Below are 25,103 nucleotides of genomic sequence, written 5' to 3'. Positions count from 1 at the left end.
CCATCACGATGTACCTGCATCTGCCGTAGATGCCTCGCCTTTTTTGGTTGCTCTCGAACCCATGAGAAAAGATAAAATCTTGGAATGATGAAGCTCCATACCAGTTCCACTGCGTCATGCGTTGCTCTCCCCAACTGTGGGCAGATTCTGGATCCCCGATGCTCGGAAACCGAACGGCAGACAAAGCAACCGCTTTCAGGGATCATCATCGCGGGTTCCGCTTCCTTGCTTGTTCTTGAGCTTGCGAATCGGGCTCCACACCTCTCCGGCTTTTCGAAGTGACGACCATTCTCGGCCGCTCGATATGCAATGCAACCGCGGATTCTCTGTTGCAACGAATATTATCCTGCCATATTGAGGGGGGGTGGGGGGGGGGCGCACAGTGTATGTACCGAGACAGACCGCGCAGGATGCCAGCAGCACGGGACCTCAGAATGTCATTCCTTCATGTGTGTGATAGATTCCGAATACGACTGGTGACTTGGTTTTTGATTCCAAAAGCTGTCAACGGGTTCGCATGTTTCGACATGCGAGCGTGCGATACCTACCCCGCATATCCATCCATCTTAACAGCTGGCATGGCCTTGACCGCATGCTATCGACATCGGACGAGAGCCGCTCAGCCAAGAAGCAGGTCCCCGGGCTGCTTAGTCTATTTTTTTGCCCCGATCATTCTACGGGGGCTAGCACCCAAAAGCTTTTCGAGTGCCGGCTGGGGGGGGGGCACGGGGGCAAGTTGATGCTGACGTATGTTGAGGAGCCCGTCTCTTGATACGGGTCCCAGTTGGTTTACCGTCTTTTTTACTTCCGTCTCCGTAGCAGGTCCTGCTTGCTCATCTCGTTGTTTTATATTTACCTTTTTCTTACTTGATGTTGTTGTTGGTCTCACATCATGCTGAGAATGGTTCTGCAAGGCAGCGTAGGTAGGTAGGTAGGTAGGTGCTGTGTGATGATCCGGTGTGGACCCTTGATGCGGCTCCTTCGGTGTGTGTGAACTTTGGTTGTATGTACCTCCAATAACAACCAGCCTTGTGGAAATCAGATAAACCCGCAACACGCCACATCCACACAGTGAGGGTACAAGCATGAGCTTTTCTCGGCGAGATACACTTCACCCCGGCTAAGGACGGAGTCCAAGTCCGGACGATTGGGGCCGTGTGTGTTGCTGAACAACAACAACTCTCTGTTGTCCACCCCGGTATGTGCTTCCCGCCATTTTTCTGAGAGGGTACTTGCACTTCTTTGTTGTTGTGCGCGCGCACGCACGGGTGGCACACACATTGTCTGTGGTTCCCGCGCCGGCGGAAAAGTCTCGCTTTTTTCGAGGATCCAATGAAAGGCTTGGTGTCATTCTTTTTCTATTTCGGCCTCTGGACTAGTCCCCGCTGTCTGGGGGTCCCCGGGCCGATAGAGGTGACGAGGACCTGGCACTTACACAAGAATATCGGTTCCCCGGTCACAAAATGGACGTTGGTATTTTTTCATCGAGCTTGCAACCATGGATTCGAAGGGACCGGACCATTGATGGGCTCACGGATCTTGCGATCATGTGGCTCTCTACCCGGCAACCATGGGTCATCGATGGGGGTGGGTGGTGGCTAGCTGCCCGTTCGACTCGCCGAACCTCCCTCTCCGGGAAAGGCCATAGCTTCACACACACACACACACCTCTTCCCCCTCCCTGTCACTCATGGTTGCAGTCTTGCGGAAGGGGGACACGGAGGATTTGGGGTAGGTGATATTGTTGGGTGGTGGAGGCAAAAAAAAACATGTTGATCAGCACACAGTGCCCTTTGCCGGGGGGCGTGGGGCAGGCAGGACCAGGACCTCAACGGCCAGTCCGTCGACATATAAGTAACGCCTCCCCCGTCATCGTCATGAGCTTCTTTGGTTTTTGGGAGAACCATCCCTTCTCAGTCAAGACACACACAGAATCAGCCGACGGCCGGGGGCAACTTTATTCTGTCGTATCACACTCCCCCCCCCTTACCCCCCTTTTTTTTTCTTTCTGTTGTTTCTCTCTCAGACAAGTCCGAGACATACATATAGGACATTACATACATACGATGCAGGGGGGCAGCAGCAGTATGAAAAGGCTGCTGACGTGGGCCACCCTCGTGGGGTCCATGTCGGCGGTGACAAAAGCGGCATGCCCTTTTGCTGATCCCAACTACCACCTCGCCAAGAGGGACGAGGGCGCGAGCCAGCAGACGGAGAATATCCTCGAGGAGTACGAGGTTGACGACAGCAATGCTTACATGTCGTCCGACGTTGGTGGGCCGATGGAGGACCAGAACAGCCTCAAGGCTGGGTACAGGGGGTCTACCCTGATGGAGGACTGGATCTTTAGGCAAAAGATTCAGCATTTTGATCATGAACGGGTGAGTTTGTTTGACTTTGATCATTTGTCTAGGTAGGGAACATGTATTGTGCTGACATTGAAATCAGGTTCCCGAAAGGGCTGTTCACGCTCGTGGTGCCGGTGCTCACGGTACCTTCACCAGCTATGCCGACTGGAGCAACATCACGGCTGCTTCCTTCCTCGGTGGAGCTGGAAAGAAGACTCCCGTCTTCGTCCGGTTCTCGACCGTTGCTGGTTCCCGCGGCAGTGCTGATACCGCTCGCGATGTCCACGGGTTCGCTACCCGCTTCTACACTGACGAAGGAAACTTTGACATTGTCGGCAACAACATCCCCGTCTTTTTTATCCAAGACGCCATCCGCTTCCCCGACTTGATCCACTCTGTCAAGCCCAGGCCGGACAATGAGGTCCCCCAGGCGGCCACCGCTCACGATTCGGCGTGGGACTTCTTCAGCCAGCAGCCCAGCACTATGCACACTCTCTTCTGGGCCATGTCCGGCAACGGCATCCCTCGCAGTTATCGTCACATGGACGGCTTCGGCGTGCACACCTTCCGCTTCGTCACGGACGACGGCAACTCCAAGCTCATCAAGTGGCACTTCAAGACCAAGCAAGGCAAGGCTTCTCTGGTCTGGGAAGAGGCCCAGGTTCTCGCTGGCAAGAACGCCGACTTCCACCGTCAGGATCTCTGGGACGCGATCGAGTCAGGCAACGGTCCAGAGTGGGAGCTGTCCGTCCAGATCGTCGACGAAGAAAAGGCCCTCGCCTTTGGGTTTGACCTCCTCGACCCCACCAAGATCATCCCCGAGGAGCTCGCCCCGTTGGTTCCCCTCGGTATCATGAAGCTGGACCGGAACCCGACCAATTACTTTGCCGAGACGGAGCAGGTCATGTACCAGCCTGGTCACATTGTCCGTGGTGTCGACTTTACCGAGGACCCGCTTCTCCAAGGCCGTTTGTTTTCGTACCTTGACACGCAGCTCAACCGGAACCAGGGCGGGCCCAACTTTGAGCAGATCCCCATCAACAGACCCGTCTCGCCTGTTCACAACAACAACCGGGACGGGGCGGGACAGATGCTTATTCATAAGAATGTTTACCCTTATACCCCTAACACTCTCAACGGGGGGTACCCCCTCCAAGCCAACCAGACGCACGGGAAGGGGTTCTTTACGGCGCCGAACAGGATCGTGGATGGGAAGCTGGTCAGGGCGCTGTCGCCGACGTTTGATGATCATTGGTCGCAGCCGAGGTTGTTTTACAACTCGTTGACGAGGGTTGAGCAGCAGTTTTTGATCAACGCTATCCGGTTTGAGGCATCTCACCTCAAGAACGAGCAGGTGAAGAAGAACGTGTTGGAGCAGATCAACCGTGTGTCAAACGATGTGGCGAAGCGGGTTGCGGTGGCTCTTGGACTTGAGGCGCCGGCTCCGGACCCGGCATTCTACCATAACAATGTCACGGCTGGGCTTTCCATCTTTAACGGAACCCTCCCCACGATTGCGACTTTGAGGGTTGGCGTCCTTGCCTCGTCTTTCAATGATGGGTCGCTTGCTCAGGCGCGGGAGTTGAAGGAGCATCTCAGCAAGGAGGGGGTTGTGGTCACTGTTGTTGGCGAGGTTCTCAAGGAGGGAGTGGATCAGACTTACTCTGCTGCTGATGCCACTGGGTACGACGCGGTTGTTGTGACGGATGGGACGGAGGGGTTGTTGACTGGAGGAAAGAACTCTCCGTTGTTCCCTGCCGGGCGGCCGGGGCAGATCTTGGTGGATAGTTATCGTTGGGGGAAGCCGGTCGCTGCTGTGGGGGAGAATGCGGGACAGGCGTTGGAGCAGACGGTTGGGGTAAGTAGGGGGCAGGATGAGGGTGTTGTTGTTGGGGAGGGGGTTGAGCAGGTTGTGAAGGGGGTTGAGGAGGGGTTGAGGGTGTTTAGATACTTGGGGAGGTTCGCTGTTGATGAGGGGGCAGAGTAGAAGAAAGAGGAAAAGGGAATGGGTTCATGATTGTAATGATGTTGGATTATTGGTTTTTTTTGGGGGGGTTTTGGGAAAAAGGATGGGTTGGGGTAATATTGGATTCGCGGTGTAGATATTTTTATGAGACTTTTATTCTTTACTCATGCTTGTTTACTTTTTATTGTCTGTGTGTGAGTTACCTTTGCTTGGTCTCAAGTGTGAGAGTCGAATGTGGGCAGGTCTTTTTGATCCTCAGCAGAGAAAGAGGAAGGAGCAAGCCAACCACGGTATATATATTAGTTCCCTTTTCTCTCCTTCCAACAAGCAACTTGAACAGCTTGACCAGGGCGCCACTTGTGGTCAGGACAAATGGTCAAGGTGTAAGAGCTGCTGTTAACCCCCGGCCGGGTGCTTGCAATCAATAGCCCCCGAGTTTTTGTTCGATTCCGGAGGAAAGCCTCGAGGGACTTTCGTGGCTGGCTCCCCTACAATGGTTGGCCGCTGAGCTTTCGCTTTTTTTGTCGAGGGGGCTTGTGATTTCGACTTTTCTTTTGGTTCAGTTGGGTGGGGTTATGGAGAGGATGGCCTGTGGTTGTTTTGTTCTTGTGATGTGGTTGGACTGGGAAGATGGTGGTTGTTTACATTTGGCTTGGGCGTTGCTTTGGAGGGCTTGGTTTGGGGTAGCGACTTTTCCACCAACTTGGGGATCTCTGAAGACGAGACGGTCTCCGCTTGAATGTGATACGACAAGGTAAGCTTGTAGTTGACTCTGTCACCCTAGGTACCAATACTGCGGAAGTAATCTACAGATGCGAGGTTGACGGGTGGACGTCCTACTTCGGAGGACGCATACTCCGTAAACACAGAAAGTTCCGAGCATGTTACTTCGTAGTAGGTTGAACACGAGAAATTAGAGTAAAGGTAGGACCAGATGTTGATATGGTTACCTTGTAGTGAGGCTTGACAAACGCAAGAGAGGTGAGATGTCAAGCCACAGTGATAGCCAGAGTTCATCTGATGTCAGCCAACCCCCCCAAAAAAGAGGCTTCAAGAGACCGAGAAGTCAGATATAAAAACGATGCACGACATAGTTGCATCGCAGGTGGTGATTGTCACGTGGGCGGCCGCAGATGGGGTCGCTTTCATGGCTGGATTTGGTAAGGTTGAAATGGTGAGATGACTGTTGGTAGATAAGAGAGATAGATATCTGGCTTAATATGTGAAGTCGGGGTGGCCTGGGGGAGAGATTAAATATGAGATGAGGGTTTGGTACCTTTTGTGGACGTGTTTGCCGTTATAAAGACATGTATCGTCAACATTCGAGATACCAAAAATAGAATGGCTTGGGGTTGAGGAGCTGGAGCCAGTCATTCTTCGCTCTATTTTAACACCATCCAAACAGCCGGGCACCTGAGCAGATAACGTGGAAGGGATGTTCCTAGCAAGCAACACCACGAGGCAGGAAAATGTCAGCCGATCCTCGATGATAAGACAACAGGTAGTTTATATCTACCCTGCCCTCACAAGATCTATTTCCCTTCCAGCGGGACGGGCGGCAGGCAAATTAATCCAACGATTCCCCGGGACCTCTATATTTACCGTGTAATAATTATAAATTTACCGCGTGGAGTATATATCTAACATAATAAAGTAGTGCACTTCTAAATTAATTACACTAAAAATTAGCTAGAAGTTATATCTATCGATATATATATAACACGCAGCGAAGGTAATGGAGCTATATTTTTAAGGGCTGTCGTGTCCAATAATTAAAATTTAAGACTTAGAATATAGGTTATATAGTAGGAATTGCGCGTAGTAGTTATTATGCATAGTAAATATTACGCATCGTAACTATTACTAAGTTTAGAGTTATCGCCGTAACAGGTAGTTAGAATTAATTGTTAAAATTGTTATTTTATTACCTAAAAAACTATCGATTAATATTTAAATATCTTTATTAGGGTACTTTAGACTTTTTAAAAAATGAATTTTTTATTTTAAGTATTTTTTTGTTATGCAATTTATTATACAAATTACTTGTAGTTAGTACTGTGGTAGGATATGCTTATTATCGCTTTATCCAGCTAGCTAGATGTTATACAGTGGAAATATATCATTACACAGTGAATATAGAGATTCCGCGATTTCCACCTCCCACATTTCGAACCTCCACTGGCGTGTGCTTCCAAGATCTGGGGGAGAGTCTTGGCATGTTCTACGGCGGTCGGTGGTTGGCCAACGGTTCAGTTTCATCTCTTATCGGCAGCTGGCTCTCCACGCCAAGACGACCCTTGCGCCATTAGCCTTATCTTGGTGGGTGTCTCGACGACACCTGCGCATCTGACGTGTGACCCTGACCACTCACCGTCATCATCACCCTCCGACATTCATCCTACCATTCTACCATTCTGCCTGCCCACGCCTTTCGTTCTGTGTCGCGCGCGCATGACGATCTACATCTAGTTCCTATCGTTTTCTTGATTTTTTTTGTTTTCGTGTGCGGGGAAAGAGTTAGGTAAAGCCATGACGAGCAGACACTAAGGGTTGTATCTACCGTTGAACACTCAACGGCCTTTGTTGCGCGCGCGCGCGCCAACCCCCAACCCTGCGAGAGAAGACTTCCATCAACCTCCCTATTCTGGACTAAACCAACCTCGTCGGGCAGTACGACAGTGGGGTGACCTTTTCAGCCCAGTCGCAACTTGTTTCCGGGAACTTGGTATCTGTGGGGGTCACAGAGGGGTCAAGGCAGGGCAGAACCACCAGGGCGATTTGCGATAAAACTCCCCAAGAGGACGACTTATTTTCCTATTACCACTCCTTGACTTGAAGGTGTCTGAGACTCGGCGATTCGGTCGGAAGTGGTACGGTACGACGACAGAACCCAAGACACACACGGAACATGGATCGCCTCAAGAATGTGTTTGCGCCTGTAAAGGCCGACCCAGACGAGTACTCGCCGTTGACTGATTCCGACGATGATGACTCCCGCTCGGGAACGCTGGAGGGGGAGGTGTATGAAGAGCAGTCGCCGTTTTCGTGGATCGAGTACTCCATATTTGCCTTTATTGGCGTGGCGATGCTGTGGGCGTGGTATGCTTTCCCTGTTGACCGTTGAGACAATGACGTTCGTGATCTGATCCTGTGCGATGCAGGAACATGTTTCTTGCTGCGGCGCCGTACTTTCAAAGCCGATTCGTATCCGACCCATGGATGCAGGATACCTCCCAGTCGGCCATCCTTGCCGTTTCAACAACTACGAATCTGGTCACCATGTTGGTCTTGACCAACATGCAGTCGTCGGCGAGCTATCCATTTCGAATCAACACAGCCTTGTTCCTCAACGTGGCAGTCTTTACTCTCCTCACCATCTCGACAAGCCACTTCCTCGATGCCTCGACCGGCGCATACTTTGCTTTTCTCCTCGTGATGGTAGGCATCACCGCCTTGGCGTCCGGGCTCATGCAGAACGGCGCCTTTGCCTTTGCCGCTAGTTTCGGCAGGACAGAGTACACACAGGCAATCATGGCTGGGCAGGGTGTAGCTGGTATCCTGCCTCCATTGACCCAGATGCTATCCTACCTGGCCTTCTCCCCTGCCGAGCCCGCTCTCGACCCAGCAAGGAGAACAGCCGAGGACGACGGCCCCCAAGAAAGCAGCACCGCGGCGTTCATCTACTTCCTCACCGCGGTGATCATCTCTGGCATCACCCTCTTGGCGTTCCTGCCTCTGGTAAACAGACACAACCGCATTGTTGAGCGCCGGCTGGCAGAACAGCAGGACCTCTCCCAGTCTGTCACTTCCATCGAGGAAGCCGAGAGGGCAAACAGACGCTACGTCAGCATGTCAACGCTGTTTAGGAAACTGCGCTGGGTGTCTGTCAGCGTGTTTATGTGTTTTGCCGTGGCCATGTTTTTCCCCGTGTTTACGGCAAAGATCCTGTCTGTCCACAACGCTGATTCGGACGGGAAGCTCTACGCTCCCGGGGCGTTTATCCCCCTGGGTTTTTTTTTCTGGAACTTGGGTGATTTGACGGGGAGGGTGGCGACCATGTTTCCCTTTTCGCTCCGTCACAGGCCAAAGGCGCTGTTTGCGATTGCGATGGGGAGGTGGCTGTTTTTGCCGCTGTATTTCTTGTGTAATATTGGGGGACGGGGAGCGGTGGTGAAGAGTGATTTGTTTTATTTGGTGGCGGTGCAGTTTCCTTTTGGGCTGACGAGTGGGTGGCTGGGGAGTAGTGCGATGATGGCGGCGGGGGAGTGGGTGGGTGAGTGGGAGAGGGAGGCGGCCGGGGGGTTTATGGGCATGTGTTTGGTTGCTGGGTTGACGGTGGGGAGTTTGTTGAGTTTTACTGCTGCGGGGGTTTAGGGGGACATTTGGGGAGGATGATGGATGATGGCGTTTGGGTTGGGATTTACTGCTGTTATTCTTTGGATTATCATACAGATCATTAGCATGCATGGCTTAGAGACACATAACCCCTTTTTGTTGTTTGGGAAGATTAGAGGAGGTTTATCATGATGGTCGACATTTAAAGCATACAAGAGAGCCACTTTACTCCATAATCGTTGGCTTGCTAGTGTTTGAGGTCGTTTCTTCATTTCAACAACAATACAGTTCTCTTCACCATCACATCCCACACTTGTGGTCCGTTACTCCTTCCCAGCAGCGAGAATATCCTCCACTCGTTTGACCTTTTCCTCTGCAGTCTGCTTCTTATCCGTTCTATTCTCGCATTAGCACCACCTTCACTTTTGTGAACTGTGAGTAATCAGACGTACCTCGTCCCAACCCTCAAACTAGTCTGGACGCGCACGATGCCGCTCTGGTGGACAAGGGAGTGGGCCTGGCCGATGACTCTAAAGACGTCGTCCCAGGAGCCCTCGAGGGTGGTGCCGGCGGAGTGCATTGTGTGTTTTATGCCCGAGTCCCTGATCAGGGACTGGACCGAGGCAACTTCTTTTGCGACCGAGGGCGTGGGGGTGCCGATGGGGATGAGGCAGAAGTCTGCGTAGCAGGAGGAGGGGGTGGGGAGGTTGTTGGACATTTTGGGGGTTGTTGTGCTGAGGAGTCTGGGTCTTGTCAGGAAGAATGGGGATGGTCTCAGGCGGAGGGCTGTTGTGGTGATGCGGTGGTTCATTTTCTAGTTTGGGGTATTTGGAGAGATAGTTAGCTTGACGAAAGTGAAGGTGAGGGTGAGATTTGGGGGAGGAGTGTGTGGTGATGTAAGTGATATCGATTGGGACGGGGAACGGTGGGGTTGGGGAAGCGATATTAAGGGTTAGGTAAGGGTTAGGTAAGGAGGATCTAATGCCAAGACCGTTGAAGGGGAGACGCTAAGAGGTGCTTTCCCGTACAACCCTGACCCTTGGGGGCGTTCTCCAACTTTTCCCCAGACTTGTGTCAACCCCTCCACATGAACTGTTGACAGCCACGAACCCCAGACCCTTGCGTGCAGCATACGCGACACGACATAACTGACAAAAGTAAAACAAGAGTCGACGTCAAAAACACAGGAAACGAAAGAGGCAAAATGTACCACCTAGCCAAAGGCCTCTACCGCCTCGCAACCTCAAAGGAGGGTTCGTCCACTCTAGATTCCCACCTCGCATCACCTTGTTAGCTAACCCTTACCCAAAGAATACTCCCTCCTCCTCCTCGGCCTCGACAACGCAGGCAAGACCACCTTTCACGAGCAAGTAAAATCCATCTTCCACCCCGACGGCGCCGCCTCCGCCCCGGCCCCCAACCTCAAAACCGTCCCCACCGTCGGCCAAAACGTCTCCACCATTATTCTCCCAGACATGTACCTCAAGATCTGGGACGTCGGCGGCCAGCACTCTTTGCGCAAGCTCTGGCAGTCCTACTACGCCTCCTGCCACGCGATTATTTTTATCATCGATTCGACTGATATCGGGGATGGGAATCTGGAACATGACTCTACCGGCAGATTAGAAGAGTGCAGGCTTGTGTTGGAGGATGTCCTGAATCACAGCGAGACGGAGGGGGTGCCGTTGCTGGTGTTGGCGAATAAGCAAGATCGGGAGGACTGTGTCGAGGTGGTGAGAATTAAGGAGGGGTTGGTCAAGAAGGTTTTTGAGGGGGAGAAGAGCGGAAGTATCAGGGATAGTAGGGTTTTGCCGGTGAGCGCGCTGACGGGGACTGGGGTGAAGGAGGCGGTGGATTGGGTTAGGAGTAGGGTTAGGTGGAATAGGGAGGGGAGGCCGCCTGTTATGAGGTGAGGAAGGGAAGGGGGGTGGGGATGGAGGGGATGGAATGATGAGGAAAGATAAGAACAACTGGAACGGCAGATGAGAGTCCCGGTCAAGAGCTGACGGGAACAAACCGAGCCCGGTCAATACCCGCCGCCACGATAACTACTGGGGGAGCCAAAGCTCAGCAACGATACCTCCCACGTCACAAAGGGGAGCGCGAATTTCGCATTGGATATCAGCTAGCCTTGTGTTTGAGGGAGATGACCGCTGGGGCAGACAAGGTCAAACATGAAGGTCACGATGGCGCAGTGGTCAGAAAGATTCCCATGTTCGCAAGCACACATGGGGCTCTAGGCCAAAGGCCATGGGGTTTGGTCGTGGTTCTGGATAACCACAGAAGCCGAAAGCAACAACCTTCTTAATGATTAATGGAGCAAAGGCTCAGCAGAAGCCAATCAAGAACATCATATCAGAGCGTGTTGCTCGAAACTCTCTTCCTGGCTAAGCCCAGCCTCGGCATCTGTGTGATCATGATCGGCTGCAAGACCGTGGGTATCTCTGATTTCACAAGGTATCTAACACATCTATCCATTTTCCCCTTTTCCCTCTCCCACTCACATATCCGGTACTCTATCATTCTCGGCCGATAACTCGGCCAATAACCCACCCTTATCCCTCCTCCTCGCATCCTCGGCCAACCACCTGTCCAGTTTTGACGACATGTCCTTTGCCTTCACCAACGCAACGTTTGTGCATTGCAGCAAACTGACCGCCTCCACCGGCACCCCTCCCAGCTTTGCAATCTGGCAAATCTCGCCATGCTTGTTCAGACTGATGGTGCAGCTCCCCGACCTGACCTGCTCCTCCATCCACGTCGCATCCAAAACGGCGACATCCCCCTCCTCCCCAAAGAAGCTCCACGTGACGCAAAACGGCGAGTGCAGCCAGCTGAGGGGCACCGGCTCCCTCTCGGCGGGGGTGTAGACGGTCAAGACGCCGCCCTCTATGCTGATGTCCGGCTTGCGGAAGTGGCGGAGGGCGGCGACGACGGCGAAGCAGGCGGCATCAATGAGGTTGCCGTCGTGGGAGAGGACGTGGACGTCGACGCGGATGGACCAGCACTTTTGGCCGGCGACGAGGCAGAGGGACTCGGTGTCGAGGGCGCCAGAGCGGCGGACCGTCTTTTCGAGGAGGCGGGAGATGAGAACTTCTGTCTCGGTCGGGCGGTTGACTTCGAAGGCGGGGGAGGTCATGGGGGAGAGCTCGGTTGCGATGTTGAAGATGCCGTCGAGGGGGCGGTCGGCGTAGGGGACTGTTAGTTCGGCTGAGGCTTTGGCGAGGACTCTGGCACAGGGGTTAGCATAGGGGGAGTGGTGGTTGTGTTAGGTGGGGAGGGGGGAATACCTCGTCTTGCCTAGTGTGACGTCTGCGACGCCATGTTGGTCGCCAAAGGTGAGCTCCAAGGGCCGGTATTGTTCGAGCTCTCGGCCGTCGAGGCGGACGCTGTCGTGGAGGGCTTGCAGGACGAACTGCTTCTCGTTGAGGGATGGTTCTGCTTCTCTGGGCATTGTGGCCTTCTATGGAAATGTGTATTTCAGAAATTAATACGAGGTCATCAAGGTTGTGAATTGGGGATGTTGTGTCGCAAGTCGAGGGGCAGCTTTCTGCCAGCCATCTCCGCCAAATTTTTGGTGGATTCTGCCAGGCAGCGCCAAGCCGGGCGGTCAAGGCGCGTTCCTGGGGTGCAACTTGCCTGCCCGTCATCATCATCAGCTTTCACGGCTCTCCATCTTCGATCAATCAATCCTCCAGCTCTCCCCATTACTCGTCCATCAGTCGTCGCATCACCCCCATCACATTTTCCAACCAGTCGCCAAAATGACAACAGCCCATCGCCCTACCTTTGACCCGGTACGTTTTCTCAGCCATCCTCACCAAGCACCCTGCTAACTATTTTTCCAAGGCCCGCGGCAAAGAAGCCCTCCGCGGCCCCGCCTACCACCAACGCCTCCTTCCAGCCTACACCCAGCTCAAATTCCGCCAACCCGGCCAAGGAGGCGACGCCGATCACCAGTCCCGCGACCTCCGCGCCGAACTCGAAGCCGCAGAGGCGGCTCACTACGCCAAGCTCAGGGGCGCTCCCATCCCCGGCCAGTCGACTGGCAGTCAGTCAGAACAACAAGCCCTCCCCAGTAATTCCTCCTCATCCAAGCGACCACTATCGATAGAACAAGAAGACCCCGAATCCAAACGCCGCCGCATACTAGAAGAAACCCGCGCCATAGACGCGGACGACAGCGACGCATCAAGCGAAGAAGACGACGAGGAAGATGACGACGACGACAGCGATTCAGACTCTGATTCTGATGATGAGGAAGCCGAGTTGCAGAGGGAATTAGAGAGAGTGAGGAGGGAGAGGGCCGAGAAACGGGAACGGGAAGAGAAGGAGAGGTTGGCTGCGGAGGAGGCGGAGAGGGAGAAGGATATTGCGCTGGGGAACCCGCTTCTCAATAACAACAACAGCGGGAGGGCGGATTTTAATATCAAGAGGCGGTGGGATGACGATGTGGTGTTCAAGAACCAGGCGAGGGGCACGGAGGAGAAGGGGAAGAAGAAGGAGTTTATTAATGATTTGTTGAGGTCGGATTTTCATAAGAGGTTTATGAGTAAGTATGTTCGTTAGGGGGGAGAGGAAAAAGAGATATACCCGGGTGATACAGCACGGTGGTTAAGAGGTAGAGGATGATTGATCAGGTTGGCAAGCACAATTGATTAGACGGGACTGTTGTTGGGGTTTGATTTTGCAAGTTTTGGCCCAGGCGATGGATTAAATAGATATCACGATTGGCTCCCATACGTTTTACAGGCCCTTCTTGGCAATATCATCTTCCTGAACAGCTCTGAAAGCCCGCTTGATCTCCTTTACGCTCCCCCACAGCAACAAAACAGGCACGACCGCCCAAGGCGCGTTCATGCCGGCATAGTACCCCCAGTAGTAAACCCACTCCGGCCTGCTGTACTGCAGGCCTCGGTACTTTTCGATGTAGTGACACGTCCCATAGTAGAGGGCAACGCCGTACAAATGGCCTATGCAGACCACCACCTGGGTGATGTGGCGGAGGGCATGTTGATTTGTGGTGATGAGGTAGATTGTGAGGAGGGATAGGGGGCCCCAGATTAACTATTGCACAATCAGTTGAGGATGATGGGAGGGGGAAGAGGTGGGGGGCAACGTACGACGGTGAGGGTCTCGATCCAAACCATGAATGGATCAGCGGTTAGATACCGGGAGTCGCTCAGGCCGTATTCTTTCCAGAGCTGCGCGAAGAGGTACTGGGAGCTGGGTATGGTTTTGTGGTTGAGGACGAAGTAACCTTCGAAAAAGAGGTGGAGGAAGCCGCCTGGGTTGAGGTTAGCTGGGTTGGGAGGGGAAACGCGGGGGGTGGGGTGGTGGTGGTACGTACAAACTGCGAACCAGGCTATCACGGCTAGATCGGACTGCTGAAGCTTGGGGTTGGCATATCTTGAGAGGGTGAGACATATCAAAACGAAGAGGGATATGAGACCCGCGAAGGAGAGGAGGATTGTGAGCAAGGGGGTTGTGTTGGCTGTGTAAAAGGGGACGGTGGCGTCGGGGGGGTAGTAAGGGTGGCTGATCCCATCGAGGGGGGAGTAGGGTGTGCTGCTCATTGCGGTTGCATCTCGCCCATCAACTCTAGGTCAGAATAAAAAGGAAGGCGAAATAAGAGATGGAATCTCTTTGTTTACATTGATGCGGATGTGGGAGGTGTGGTGGACCCTGATGGACAAGCTGGGTTGGGTTGGTGAGTGCATTTCAGGGGTAGCAAATAGTGCAGGGGTGGCACGGGCACATATTTGATAATAAAACTTCTATACAAACAGTCACAACACATTGAACCAAAGATACAACACTCAAAAAATCTATTACCAACACCCAGCGGCGCTTTCCATCTATTCACAAAACACTCCACACTCTCAACCCCCGTTTCATACCCCTACTGCAACATCGAATCCAAACTCTCCCCCAGCTTCTCCTCAATCCCCACAATCCACCTCGCATTCTCCCTCTCAACCCCCTCATCCTCATCATCCTGCAGCTCGCTAATCCTTGGCAGCATCTCCGCCAACCCCCTCAACCACTCCTCTTCCAACCTCTCCGTCAAGCCCTGCTGGCACCTAATCACCGCCAACCTCACCGCCACCACCGGCGACTCGAGGTGCTTCAGCAAGCTCGTATTCAACTCCTTCCTATGCTCCTGCGAGTCCACCGCAGCAGCCAGCTCCACCACCGCAGGGATCAACTCTTCCATAGCATCAAAGTTGGCGGCATGCAAGAATTGCTCCACCAACACCGGAGCGACAGCATTGTAATGCGAAGGCGCCTGCCAGAAGCCGTCCTGGTCGTGCTTGAAGCATGTTGTCAAAGTGCGAACCACACGCTGCCACAGGAGCTTTTCATTCTCCCTGGCAAAGTTGGTGCCAGACAAGATGCTGCTCGCGCTGTCGACGATATATGAAGCGTAGTTTGTGATGATGGACTTGAGTGCCTCAAAAAAGGCGTCGAGGAAGGTGTACAAGCTCACCAACCTCAATGTCCGACCGCTGGCATCACTCTTGGGGAGACCAGACCAGCCCCATTCGACTAGCTTGCTAAAGACGGGGCGGAAAACGGCGTCGTGAAGCTTGTAGATCATCTTGAGGGCGGTCTGGATGATGAGGCTGTCGATCTGCCCAAGCTGCTCCACGCTGAGCTCGGTCTTGATCTCGCCGGTAACCACCACTCTCCTGAGATCAAGCGTCTTGGTAAAGATTTCAGAGAGGATGTTGATGTTCTTGGTCACGGCCGGGCGAGCATGCTTGTCAAGGGCCAGGCCGAGAATGTCGAGGAATTCAGTGATGGCGGCGAAACCAGACTTGGCGGCGGTGGCCCAGTTGTTGTTGAGAGCAGTATAGAGGACCTTGGGGTCGACCAGCTTGGCCAAGAGCTGCAGGCAGTGAGAGCGGTTACGAGCAGACTCGGCGTCAAGATCAGCAACGGCCGAGGCGTTGGAGCAAGCCAGGAGCCTATCCAGGGAAGCACCCGAGATCATGTAGGGGATGTGCTGAGCCAACGCAGCCACAAAGGCATACGAAGCGTTGTGCAGCTCAGTGTTGGGCTTGTCACCCGACAAGCTCTCCTCCAAGTATCCTAGCGTCTTGGGAATAGCAACCGGAAGGACAGGCACAATGCCATCTTGAAGAACATCAACGAGCGACGCCAAGCACAACAGCGCCATAAGCCGAAGAGCCTGAGACGACTGGCCAAGGCAGTGGTCCCCTGCTATGGTCTGAGCAGCCGCAGCCACAGCATCCAGGTCCTTTTTGCCGTACTTCTCGGAAATCTTGTCGACACACGTCACAGCAGTGTGCTTGTAGTTCATGTCGTCCGACTCCCGGATGACAGCGGTCAACTGGGGCAAGAAAGCCAGCAGGGCCTCGCGAGACTTGGGATCCCCCGTACTTTCCTTGTCGACGCGAAGCTCCAGGGCCTGCAACACCTTGCGGCGCAGGCCGATATCCGGTCTCTCCAACAACGAATCCACGCTCTTGATGAACTCGGCAATGGACAGCAGGCTAAGCAGCTTGGCCAAGGCATCACCGCAGCGGCTGTAGAGGGCCTTCTTGGCCTTGAGATTGCTGGCCATGGAGAGAATACCCTCCAGGAGTTTGGCATACGAGTCCCGAATCTTGACGGATTCCATGTCGTCTCTTTCGGCCAAGGCCGTGATTTCCTGCTTGAGGCGGCTGTTGGAAAGAAGGTTGGGGAGGAGGGTAAGCTGCTTCAACGCGGTCTTGTCCGCGTCGGAGTCATTGCCAATCAGGCTGTTGGAGAGCGCTGGCTTGGGCTTGAAGATGTCACTGACCAGATCCAAGAACTTGATCAAAGAGTGAAGCTGAATCTCGACGGAGAAGCAGCTCATAATGTACGACGTGAAGGAGAACATCTCATCCGTAGCTCCGTACCTGTCAACGAACATGGCAAGGACAGCAAACAAAAAGTCATCCGGGCCAAGGTTCTCAACGAGCGAAATAAAAATCTCTCGCTTGCGAGTGGGAGGGATATGTTCGTAGGCCGTTACAAAGCTGGCCAAAAGGTCCTTGGTGCTGGCAACCAAGTTCCGCCCCTTGTTGCGGAAAGTGGCAATCAGCGGAGGAATAACCTGCTGAACAGTCTTCTTGACAACAGACTGGGAGTAGTTGTCAGCCTGTCTGAGCACCGAGCTACCCATGAAGGTGAAGATCGGCATAACGCTCTGCAGCACAACATCGGGAGCTGTGCGGGCCAGGCTGGCGACAACCAAGAGAGCCTCGTTTGTGACCTGGGTGCTCGAAGAATTTTGCACGCAGGCAGCCAGGATATCACCATAGCCAACAGAAGCATCGATTGTCAGGTCCTTGTTGTTGTCATACGCAGGAATCATGGCGCCGATGCTGCTGAGAACAAGAGCTTGCATGTATCCAAGCTCGGAGCCCACCAGCTTGCGAAGATGATGGATGTCCGACAGAGTCGTGAACAGACTGGGGAGCAGCTCAGGGTGGTTCTCAGGCTTGGAACCCTGGACGAGTTCAAGCACAAAGTTCATCTTCTTGACAGTCTTCTGAACCTCTAGGCTGATCGTGTTGGAGCTCACAGGCTGGGCTGCTGTGCTGGTACGTCTTCGCTTGTTGGCGGGAACCTCGGTCGCCATCCTCGTGTCTTCATACTGGAGAGAGTCAACAAAGGCCAGGAGAATATCCGTGGTCAAGTCAACATTTCTCAAGAAACCAGCGGCCTCTACCGCAGCAGTATCCTGGCCAGAGCTCTGAGAAAGTTCAAGCATGACGTTGGCAGTCAACAACTTGGCCTGGGACTTCATGGTCGGCCACATCTTTGTGGTGCGCTCGAAGATGGCAACGACAAGAGTTGGTCTTGTCTGAGGATCCTTGATAAGCTGGAAAAGCAAATCCAGGCCGTCGTGCTGGCTGGGGACAACAGTTCCAACGGCTGCCAGATCCAGTGCCTTCTCGTCCAATGACTCCAAAGCAGCACGCTCGGCGGCCTCGGTGCTGGTGAGGGAAGCCCATGAACGAAGCATAGCAAGCAATAGCTCGGTTCTATATGTGCCGGAAATGCTCTTGATCTTGTTGATGCCCTCCAGCAAACGGAGCTTGGCGGTGAGCAATGGCGTTTCTGTAATGTGTGCGCAGAAAAACTTGAAAATAGCCAGTCTCGTCTTCTTGTCTCCCAGTTTAGAGTTCTCCAAAGCGCTAGAGATGATGATGCCAATCTGGTCCTCATGGGTGACGGCTTCTTCCAAAGATGGAACAAGAACGGAATCAAGTAGGCACTTGAAAGCGGCAGAGTCCATAGAGACGCCACTCGCACCATAGAGGTCCTTCGCGCCCCAAACATCCTCGGAAGCCTTGAAAGTGGCTTTGAGAACAGCGATCAGATCTGCCGCAGCACGACGAACCTTCTTCGAGGGATCAGCCAAGGCAACAGCGGCGTAAAAAGCAATGGCCTGCAGATCAGTTTTGGTGGATTCGCTCTCCTTGATGCGGTTTTTGACCCTTTCCAAAGCGACCACCTTGGCCAATGCTGGGTGCGGGCCACACCAAACCCGCATGTAGAAGCTGAAGTAAAAAGCATCGTTGAGAGCCTGATCACGGCTGAGAACAGGGGCAGCATCAAATCTTTCAAGGTCGACTTGCTCGATCGCAGCAGACAAGAATACCGCGCAGAGGTCGTTAAATACGCCGGATTCCTGAGACAAGCAAGAGGTCTTGGACGGCTGAAGCTTTTCAAGTTGCTGAAGCGTGGCATCCAGACTCGGTCTTTCTTCAATTGCCATGGCCTCCACACCCTCCATCATATCATCTGATCCCTCAGCGATGGTCAACTTCGGGCGGATAGCTGCCCCAAGCTTGAGCTCAAGCTCCTCAATGTTGAAGTCGACCTCCTCTATGGCCGCTCGGATAGCATCGCCATTCTTATCCTTGAGCTGCGCAAGGCTCACGAGAGTGGAAGCCAGCTCCTTGCGAATAGTACCCTGTGGGTCAAGCTCATCGTTGAGCTTGTGGGCTGCCAGAAGCAATGACTTGTAGACGACCTTCACTTGCATCTGGTCAAGGAAGCCGCCCAAAATGATGGCCTTGACTCCTTGAAGAGCCCGGAAGTTGCCCTTCTTCGACAATCTATCCACGAAAGCTAACGCAGTCCCATTGGCCAACTTGCGCACACATTGCGTCTGGTTGACCATCTTGAACTTGCCCACAAGATCGTCGATTTTGAGAAGGGCCTTGGCAACGCGCGAAGTCACGGGCTTTGCAGCGCGGGCGTAGGCAAGGCAAGCCAATGTGAGAAGACCCTGATCAACAGTCTTGCTTTGCCACCCAGCCACAAGTTGGTCCATGAAAGCGACGAGGGCAGCATCGTTGAGACGGCCCTTTCTGGCCAAGACAAGAACGGGCATGTAACTCGCCATTTGGAGTTCCGGACTTTGTCTCATCATCATGCCTCTGCTCAACGCTGGAGTAACCTGCTGAAGAAGCTTCTGGGTGTTCTCAAGCTGGATAGCCTTGTTTCCAGACCGCCCCTTATCGATCATGGCGTTTACAGACTGCGTCATGACGCTGAACCATAACATTGTTGCGGCATGATAGTCGTGCTTTTTGTCGCCCAAATCGAGGGTATATTCTGATATCGCGGTCAGCAATTCGCGGTGGTTTGTCGCTTGCGTAACGATGACCTCGATCGGTGGGTTCGTCAAGGACCGAATATATGGGTCCAAGAACCGGTACTCGTGGGGAAGGTTGCTAGGGAGAATCGAGAGCAATGTAACAAAGACTGGGATGGTGTGGAATGGAAGGAAACAGGTGATGAGCGTCCGGGTGTTGAACTCGTGGATCCTAGGCTCAACTGTCAGCTCCCGATCATACATAACATGGAGGCAGAGAAGAGAAAACCCACCTAAATCTTCGAATCAGCCACTCGATGGCTTTGATAGCGGGCATGAGCTGTAGACGGGCGGCCGCAAGCTGAAGAAATGATTCCACACGCCTGTCAAGCGTAGCGTTTTCGTCGGCCGTCATCTGGGTCCGGTCGGCCTGCTGACTTTCCTCGCTGAAAAGATGGGCCGCGAAGGGTCTGAATCGACTGTCGATCGTACATAGCTCGTCGAAGCCTTCGCGGGCGACTCTGTAGATGTCGGCATAGGTCTGGCTAGCAGCGGCCTGGGGCTCGAAAATCAAGGACTTTGAATGCGCGGCTTTGGCGAGCTTTCCGTCAAGGATGACGCGGGAGTTGGCCTGAACAGCCTTTAGCTGCTCCAGGAGGGAAGACATTATATCTAAGAGCGCCTATAACTGCCAATAGTAGGCGTGTCGTTGCAACTTGAAGACGTTCAACTGCAAATTGAAGGCGTCTGGTTTTTCGTCCTAGGCCTGTTGCTGCGATTGCGACGCCTGTTGCTGCGTATTTAAGGCGTGCCTTAAGCAAGGAGACGGGGGTCGTGATCGGATTGAAGGCCTGTTGCCTACCACGATTTCCTATCAGTGGTTGCGACAGCGATCGCCTTGTTGATTACCGCGTTGCTTCTGTTTCATGGACTTTCGCAACAATCGAGAGTTGAACTCTAGAAATTTTGGAAAGTGGATCCGATAAGATAGCTTTAGCCAATGATATTCGGCCGATAAGGCTAGCTCTGGTGGGATGCAGCTGCCGTCCATCAGGGTCCAGAAAAAAATTCCAGGCTTGGAGGAACACACCACTGCCATACATATTCAACAAAAGCACACCAACTTCCAGTCTAAATTTGCGCGATGGCCGAAACATTGAGCATACGCCCCTCCAAGAGGAGAAGAGTTTCCCCTACTGGGGAGACAGCCGACGGATCGAACGGAAACGACAGCAAAATCCAGAAGCAGTTTTTCAAGACCGCCGCCAACTGGAATCTCGAACAAAGTTACGAAGAACGATCCCGGAAAGGCAGGAAGAAGGATGCAAGAAAGGCAGCCGCCGAGGCTGGGAGGCTGCCTTCCCGGACTGCCGCAGGAACTTGGACTGTGAAGGAGGACGATGCCGCTTCTGTGGCCAGCGACAGCGAATGGTTCGAGGGCGAGGACAACGAAGATGCGGAACCCCAAGAAGCAGAGGAGGCTGCCCCCGAGGAGCCCCAGATCCCGGTGAAGGAGCAGATTCGACGCGCACAGGAAGAACTCGCCAAGGTTGCGACACAGTTGAACGAAGACCCCGAAGAATACCCCGGTGCATTCAAGGCGATGTCCAGGATTGGCGATTCCCAGATTATGGCCATCAAGAAGATCTGCATGGTTACGCAGATGACGGTGTACAAAGATGTCATCCCAGGCTACCGGATAAGACCTTCTACCGAAGAGGCTGGTGAGAAGCTATCGAAGGAGGTCAGGCGGCTGCGAACATACGAGCAGGCGTTGGTGACGGGTTATCAGGGGTATATCAAAAAGCTTGCCTATTTCGCTGCTTCGCCATCAACCGAAACGAGTACTCGCGGCCAGCCTATTTCCACCATCGCGATCAACTGCGCCTGCACTCTAGTCAACTCAGTACCACATTTCAACTTTCGGGGCGATCTGCTGAGGATATTGGTCAAGAAGCTGAGCACTCGCAAGGTTGATGCTGATTTTGTCAAGTGTAGAGAGACTCTCGAGACTCTCTTCAAGGAGGACGAGGAGGGAAACGCATCCATGGAAGCTGTGTCTCTGCTCAGCAAGATGATGAGGGCCAAGGAATATCGCGTTGACGAGAGTGTACTCAACACATTCCTTCACCTTCGTCTTCTGGGCGAGTTTGCAGGCAAGGCCTCGCAAGATAGGGCCGATCGGCCCACTGATGGGTATAACGGGAAGAAGCTCAAGCAGAAGAAGCAGTTCCGGACGAAGAAGGAACGCAAGCTTATGAAGGAGCAAAAGGAAGCCGAAAAGGTCATGGCTCACGCAGATGCCGCGGTCAGCCATGAAGAAAGAGAGAAGATGCAATCGGAAACCCTGAAGATGGTTTTCGCGACATATTTCAGAGTCCTGAAAGAGCGGGTGCCACACCTTATGGGAGCTGTTCTGGAAGGCTTGGCCCAATATGCTCACCTCATCAACCAGGATTTCTTTGGCGATCTTCTTGAAGCTCTGAAGCAGCTTATTCGTTACAGCGAGATGCCCGAGGAAGAAAACGAGGATGAACAGATGGCGGAGGACGGCGACGAGGAAGAAGTCATCCGCGACACCAGCAGAGAATCCCTGCTGTGCACCATCACAGCATTTGCGCTCCTCGAGGGCCAGGATGCCCACAACGCTCGCACCGACCTGCACCTCGACCTTTCGTACTTTATCACACATCTTTACCGTGGTCTTCTCCCCCTATCGGTGAATCCTGATCTGGAGCTGGGTGCCAAGTCCCTCCATCTCTCTGACCCGAACGACGCGTCAGGAGGTAATCGCAAGGACACCAGGATCAACGTGCAGACGACCACAGTCCTACTCATGCGCTGCCTGAGCGGTGTGCTTCTTCCGCCCTGGAACATCAGGTCCGTACCGCCCCTCCGTCTGGCCGCCTTCACCAAGCAGCTCATGACGGTGGCTTTGCAGCTGCCGGAGAAGTCGTGTCAGGCGATGCTTGGGCTTTTGGGTGAGGTGGTGCACACACATAACAGGAAGGTCAACGCGCTCTGGAATACTGAAGAGAGGAAAATGGACGGCACATTTAAGCCTCTGGCTGAGACGGTCGAAGGTAGTAATCCATTTGCCACGACGATCTGGGAAGGGGAGCTCTTGAAGAAGCACTATTGCCCCAAGGTTAGGGAGCAGCTGAAGACTATGGAGAAGGAGCTCAAGAATCTTTGATCGTGTTGGACAGTGTTAATAGTTATTCAAGTCCATTGTTAGCGCCAAAAATACGCATTGGGAACAATATGCCCTTCTTTTATTTTTTCACTTGTTGCATCATTTTTACTGCTTTTTATTCCATTCAACACACTCTTGCAGTGTGACACCGCTCCCGCCGAAGCAATCCAGGGCGCTGCCGATTGTTAGGTCCACTTTTCCGTTGCTGAGCTTCTTAACCATCTCCAGATCATCCAGATTCCTACCGCCACCAGCGTATGTAACGGGGATACTGCACCACCTGGCCAGGTTTTCCACCAGCTTTTCGTCAATGCCACGCTGCAGGCCTTCGTTGTCGGCAGCGTGGATGAGGAACTCTGAGCAATACGGCTCGAGCTGTCTGATAGATTCTGTTTTTCTCACCGTCAGTTTGCCATTGTTCCTTCCGCCTTTGCAGTACCGAAAAGATGGAGAAGCAAGACTCACCTTCACAAACCTCCATATCTGTGATTGTCTGCCACTTATCCATGGCAACAAACCACCTATCCTCGCCCTTCCTCCTGCAGCTCAGATCAATCACCAGCTTCTCCTTGTCCCCACCAAGCGCAACAAGGACTTTGTCTAGTCTCTCCTGGGAGAAAGTCCCGTTGGGAAAGAGGTAGGAGGTGATGATCACTTTTGAGGCTCCGAGGTTGATCCACTCCTGGGCGTTGGTCTCGTTGATGCCGCCGCCGATTTGGAGGTTGTTGGGCCAGGCGGCTAGGGACTCGATGGCTGCTGTGCGGTTGCCGGGCCCGAGCATGATGACGTGGGCGCCGTGGAGGTCATTTTCTTTGTAGAGCTTGGAGAAGTAAGAGGGGGGGTGGGGGGAGATAAAGTTGGTGAGGAGGGAGGTGGTTTTGGAGTCGAGGGTGCCGCCGACGATTTGTTTGACTTGGCCTGAGTGGAGGTCTATGCAGGGACGGAAACGGGTCATGTTGGTGGTGAGGGAGGAACAGGGGGTGAAAAAGGGGGTGGGTGGGTGAGTGAATGTTTTGGCGGGGTAGCTTTTGAGTGTGAGTGAGTGAGTAAACGATGAGGGAGTGGGTGAGCAATTGTCGGAGGGGTGATGTGAATACACGGTATTTCATCCAATTTGCGGTGGTTAATGTGGAATTTACGCAAATGGTACGAAAGATGGTAACAGATAAGATAAGGAAAGCCATCGAGGTTCTGCTACCGCAAAGCTCCCCGAAATTTTTGGTCAAGAGCTCCCATCCCACCTTGCAATTCACCACCAACACGCACGCACCTCACAAATCTCAGTCGCAAAAATGCCAAGCGCACTAGGAAAACGAAAGGCGTCTCCCGCCGAAGAGGACGTGGTGGACGCCCAAGAAGCCCTCAGACGGCACTTTGAGGCTCGATTCAAGATGCCCGCTGGCATCGCCCCATGCGCCGCTCCACCATCCAAGAGACAGGCCCGCGATGAGGATGAGGATGACGAAGAAGAAGAAGAAGAAGAAGAAGACGACAGCGACTTTGACAGCAACGAATCCGATGTCGAATCCTGGGATGGTGTCTCTAGCGAAGAAGAAGAGGAAGACGGTACGCCGACCTGTCACAATCGCATTTGGCAAGACCACCAAGTGCTAACCAGAGGCGTAGCAGACTCGGAAGAAAAAGGAGAATCCCACGTCGTAGAGGTGGTCGACTACAGTCAAGACCCTTCCTCAACCGCGATAACCTCCCTCATGAGCAAAAAGGAGCTCAAAGCCTACCTCGTACGTCTTTTGTCAATTCACTTCACTACACAAATACTAACCAACGAGGTAAAATAGTCCTCCCGTCCACCAAGCCACGCATCTGCGGCACAGTCCGACACCCCCAACCCAAAAAAGAAAAAGGCCGACGAGTCCCAAGCCGAAGACAGCGCCGCCTTCCTGGCGAACGATCTCGCCCTCCAGCGCCTCATCGCCGAGTCCCACATCCTCTCCGCCGCCGGCGGCAACGCCTCCCACTGGCAGTCCAGCGCCGCCGCAGAAACCGCCGCCAACACGCGCGCCTTCGCCGCCGGGCGCACCGCGAAGAAGACTACCGATATGAGATTCCAGGCGCTGGGAGCCAAGGACAGCATCTTGGGTCAGGCTAAGATGCCCATGGCGATGAGGAAGGGGATTGTGAGCCATGCTGCGGCGAAGGAGGCCAAACGGAGAAAAGAGGCAAAGGAGAATGGGATTGTGCTGGAGAGGGAGGTGAAGAAGAGCAAACCGTCGAGGGGGAGGAGAGGTGGTGGGAGAGGGGAGCCAAGGGAGGTGGGAGCACCGGGGGTGGGGAGGATGAAGGGGGCCACGCTGAGGATTAGTGCAAGGGAGGCGGAGGTGTTGAATAGACCCGGTCCTGCGAGGAGGGGAGGAGGACGGGGTGGGAGAGGGGGGAGGAGATGATTTCTTTCTCTCTCTCTCTCAGGATTATTTGCATCTCGGAAGGAAGAGAATCTGGATTGGGGTTAGTTGATGGGATCTCACGGGCACCGCAACTTTGATCCTGCAAGTATCTCTCTCCCCACAAGGGGATACTACCCAGACTCTCGAAAGGCTTATTTGAGATAAGCATGCACTTTGGCGGCACTCAGATCTGGATTGCTATTTTGAAACAGAGGTTTCCCACCCCCCTTGGCCGACCTGTTTCAAAACA

The 25,103-nt window shown here is 53.5% G+C and overlaps 11 protein-coding genes across 11 annotated transcripts; 6 read left to right on the top strand and 5 right to left on the bottom strand.

The window, feature by feature from the left end:
• The first annotated feature begins 866 nt into the window (after window positions 1-866).
• Window positions 867-4,505, top strand: CAT3 (catalase). Its single transcript, XM_062881749.1, is given in 3 exon segments — window positions 867-927; window positions 932-2,381; window positions 2,449-4,505. Coding segments are annotated over 2 exon segments (2,499 nt in total). The 5' UTR covers window positions 867-927; window positions 932-1,769; the 3' UTR covers window positions 4,336-4,505.
• Window positions 4,506-6,498: 1,993 nt separating this feature from the next.
• Window positions 6,499-8,688, top strand: QC761_701620 (uncharacterized protein; the record flags this gene model as incomplete). Its single annotated transcript, XM_062881750.1, has 2 exons — window positions 6,499-7,413; window positions 7,476-8,688. The coding sequence occupies exons 1-2, from the start codon at window positions 7,223-7,225 to the stop codon at window positions 8,686-8,688; spliced, it is 1,404 nt and encodes a 467-aa protein (XP_062728076.1). The 5' UTR covers window positions 6,499-7,222.
• Window positions 8,689-8,786: 98 nt separating this feature from the next.
• ECM15 (UPF0045 protein M15) lies at window positions 8,787-9,980 on the bottom strand. Its single transcript, XM_062881751.1, has 2 exons — window positions 9,102-9,980; window positions 8,787-9,045 (listed from the first exon to the last, which is right to left on the bottom strand). The coding sequence occupies exons 1-2, from the start codon at window positions 9,458-9,460 to the stop codon at window positions 8,973-8,975; spliced, it is 432 nt and encodes a 143-aa protein (XP_062728075.1). The 5' UTR covers window positions 9,461-9,980; the 3' UTR covers window positions 8,787-8,972.
• ARL3 (ADP-ribosylation factor protein 3) lies at window positions 9,854-10,562 on the top strand (the record flags this gene model as incomplete). The annotated part of the gene is made up of 2 exons (XM_062881752.1): window positions 9,854-9,902; window positions 9,961-10,562. The coding sequence occupies 2 exons, from the start codon at window positions 9,854-9,856 to the stop codon at window positions 10,560-10,562; spliced, it is 651 nt and encodes a 216-aa protein (XP_062728074.1).
• Window positions 10,563-10,604: 42 nt separating this feature from the next.
• Window positions 10,605-12,355, bottom strand: RRP45 (3'-5'-exoribonuclease). The gene is made up of 2 exons (XM_062881753.1): window positions 11,940-12,355; window positions 10,605-11,879 (listed from the first exon to the last, which is right to left on the bottom strand). Exons 1-2 carry the CDS (start codon window positions 12,101-12,103, stop codon window positions 11,150-11,152), a joined length of 894 nt encoding a protein of 297 aa, XP_062728073.1. The 5' UTR covers window positions 12,104-12,355; the 3' UTR covers window positions 10,605-11,149.
• Window positions 12,292-13,386, top strand: CWC15 (complexed with cef1p). Its single transcript, XM_062881754.1, has 2 exons — window positions 12,292-12,446; window positions 12,499-13,386. Exons 1-2 carry the CDS (start codon window positions 12,414-12,416, stop codon window positions 13,216-13,218), a joined length of 753 nt encoding a protein of 250 aa, XP_062728072.1. The 5' UTR covers window positions 12,292-12,413; the 3' UTR covers window positions 13,219-13,386.
• On the bottom strand, window positions 13,286-14,225 carry QC761_701670 (uncharacterized protein; the record flags this gene model as incomplete). The annotated part of the gene is made up of 3 exons (XM_062881755.1): window positions 13,286-13,716; window positions 13,773-13,936; window positions 14,000-14,225. The coding sequence occupies 3 exons, from the start codon at window positions 14,223-14,225 to the stop codon at window positions 13,396-13,398; spliced, it is 711 nt and encodes a 236-aa protein (XP_062728071.1). The 3' UTR covers window positions 13,286-13,395.
• A 326-nt stretch (window positions 14,226-14,551) lies between these two features.
• UTP10 (snoRNA-binding rRNA-processing protein utp10) lies at window positions 14,552-20,297 on the bottom strand (the record flags this gene model as incomplete). The annotated part of the gene is made up of 2 exons (XM_062881756.1): window positions 19,546-20,297; window positions 14,552-19,484 (listed from the first exon to the last, which is right to left on the bottom strand). Exons 1-2 carry the CDS (start codon window positions 19,917-19,919, stop codon window positions 14,552-14,554), a joined length of 5,307 nt encoding a protein of 1,768 aa, XP_062728070.1. The 5' UTR covers window positions 19,920-20,297.
• A 99-nt stretch (window positions 20,298-20,396) lies between these two features.
• On the top strand, window positions 20,397-22,448 carry QC761_701700 (uncharacterized protein; the record flags this gene model as incomplete). The annotated part of the gene is made up of 1 exon (XM_062881757.1): window positions 20,397-22,448. One exon carries the CDS (start codon window positions 20,397-20,399, stop codon window positions 22,446-22,448), a length of 2,052 nt encoding a protein of 683 aa, XP_062728069.1.
• Window positions 22,449-22,450: 2 nt separating this feature from the next.
• HIS6 (Enzyme that catalyzes the fourth step in the histidine pathway) lies at window positions 22,451-23,901 on the bottom strand. The gene is made up of 2 exons (XM_062881758.1): window positions 22,914-23,901; window positions 22,451-22,837 (listed from the first exon to the last, which is right to left on the bottom strand). The coding sequence occupies exons 1-2, from the start codon at window positions 23,401-23,403 to the stop codon at window positions 22,554-22,556; spliced, it is 774 nt and encodes a 257-aa protein (XP_062728068.1). The 5' UTR covers window positions 23,404-23,901; the 3' UTR covers window positions 22,451-22,553.
• On the top strand, window positions 23,689-25,065 carry FAF1 (pre-rRNA processing and 40S ribosomal subunit assembly). The gene is made up of 3 exons (XM_062881759.1): window positions 23,689-24,014; window positions 24,075-24,190; window positions 24,248-25,065. Exons 1-3 carry the CDS (start codon window positions 23,741-23,743, stop codon window positions 24,851-24,853), a joined length of 996 nt encoding a protein of 331 aa, XP_062728067.1. The 5' UTR covers window positions 23,689-23,740; the 3' UTR covers window positions 24,854-25,065.
• The last annotated feature ends 38 nt before the right edge of the window (window positions 25,066-25,103 follow it).

This window comes from Podospora bellae-mahoneyi, chromosome 7 (genome assembly GCF_035222275.1).
Source record: "Podospora bellae-mahoneyi strain CBS 112042 chromosome 7, whole genome shotgun sequence".
NCBI classification, from domain to species: Eukaryota; Fungi; Ascomycota; class Sordariomycetes; order Sordariales; family Podosporaceae; genus Podospora; species Podospora bellae-mahoneyi.
This window is presented reverse-complemented; position numbering and strand designations above follow the sequence as displayed.

What these genes read in the sequence shown, in the direction of transcription:
- ECM15 (XM_062881751.1), bottom strand. Translation starts at nt 9,460, where the DNA reads ATGAACCACCGCATCACCACAACAGCCCTCCGCCTGAGACCATCCCCA. An exon ending in AGTTTGAGGGTTGGGACGAG is followed by an intron (nt 9,046 to 9,101) that starts GTACGTCTGATT and finishes ATGCGAGAATAG; the next exon opens with AACGGATAAGAAGCAGACTG.
- RRP45 (XM_062881753.1), bottom strand. Translation starts at nt 12,103, where the DNA reads ATGCCCAGAGAAGCAGAACCATCCCTCAACGAGAAGCAGTTCGTCCTG. An exon ending in GTCACACTAGGCAAGACGAG is followed by an intron (nt 11,880 to 11,939) that starts GTATTCCCCCCT and finishes CCCCTGTGCCAG; the next exon opens with AGTCCTCGCCAAAGCCTCAG.
- CWC15 (XM_062881754.1), top strand. Translation starts at nt 12,414, where the DNA reads ATGACAACAGCCCATCGCCCTACCTTTGACCCG. An exon ending in ATCGCCCTACCTTTGACCCG is followed by an intron (nt 12,447 to 12,498) that starts GTACGTTTTCTC and finishes TATTTTTCCAAG; the next exon opens with GCCCGCGGCAAAGAAGCCCT.
- HIS6 (XM_062881758.1), bottom strand. Translation starts at nt 23,403, where the DNA reads ATGACCCGTTTCCGTCCCTGCATAGACCTCCACTCAGGCCAAGTCAAA. An exon ending in AGATATGGAGGTTTGTGAAG is followed by an intron (nt 22,838 to 22,913) that starts GTGAGTCTTGCT and finishes TGAGAAAAACAG; the next exon opens with AATCTATCAGACAGCTCGAG.
- FAF1 (XM_062881759.1), top strand. Translation starts at nt 23,741, where the DNA reads ATGCCAAGCGCACTAGGAAAACGAAAGGCGTCTCCCGCCGAAGAGGAC. An exon ending in CGAAGAAGAAGAGGAAGACG is followed by an intron (nt 24,015 to 24,074) that starts GTACGCCGACCT and finishes CCAGAGGCGTAG; the next exon opens with CAGACTCGGAAGAAAAAGGA. An exon ending in AGGAGCTCAAAGCCTACCTC is followed by an intron (nt 24,191 to 24,247) that starts GTACGTCTTTTG and finishes GAGGTAAAATAG; the next exon opens with TCCTCCCGTCCACCAAGCCA.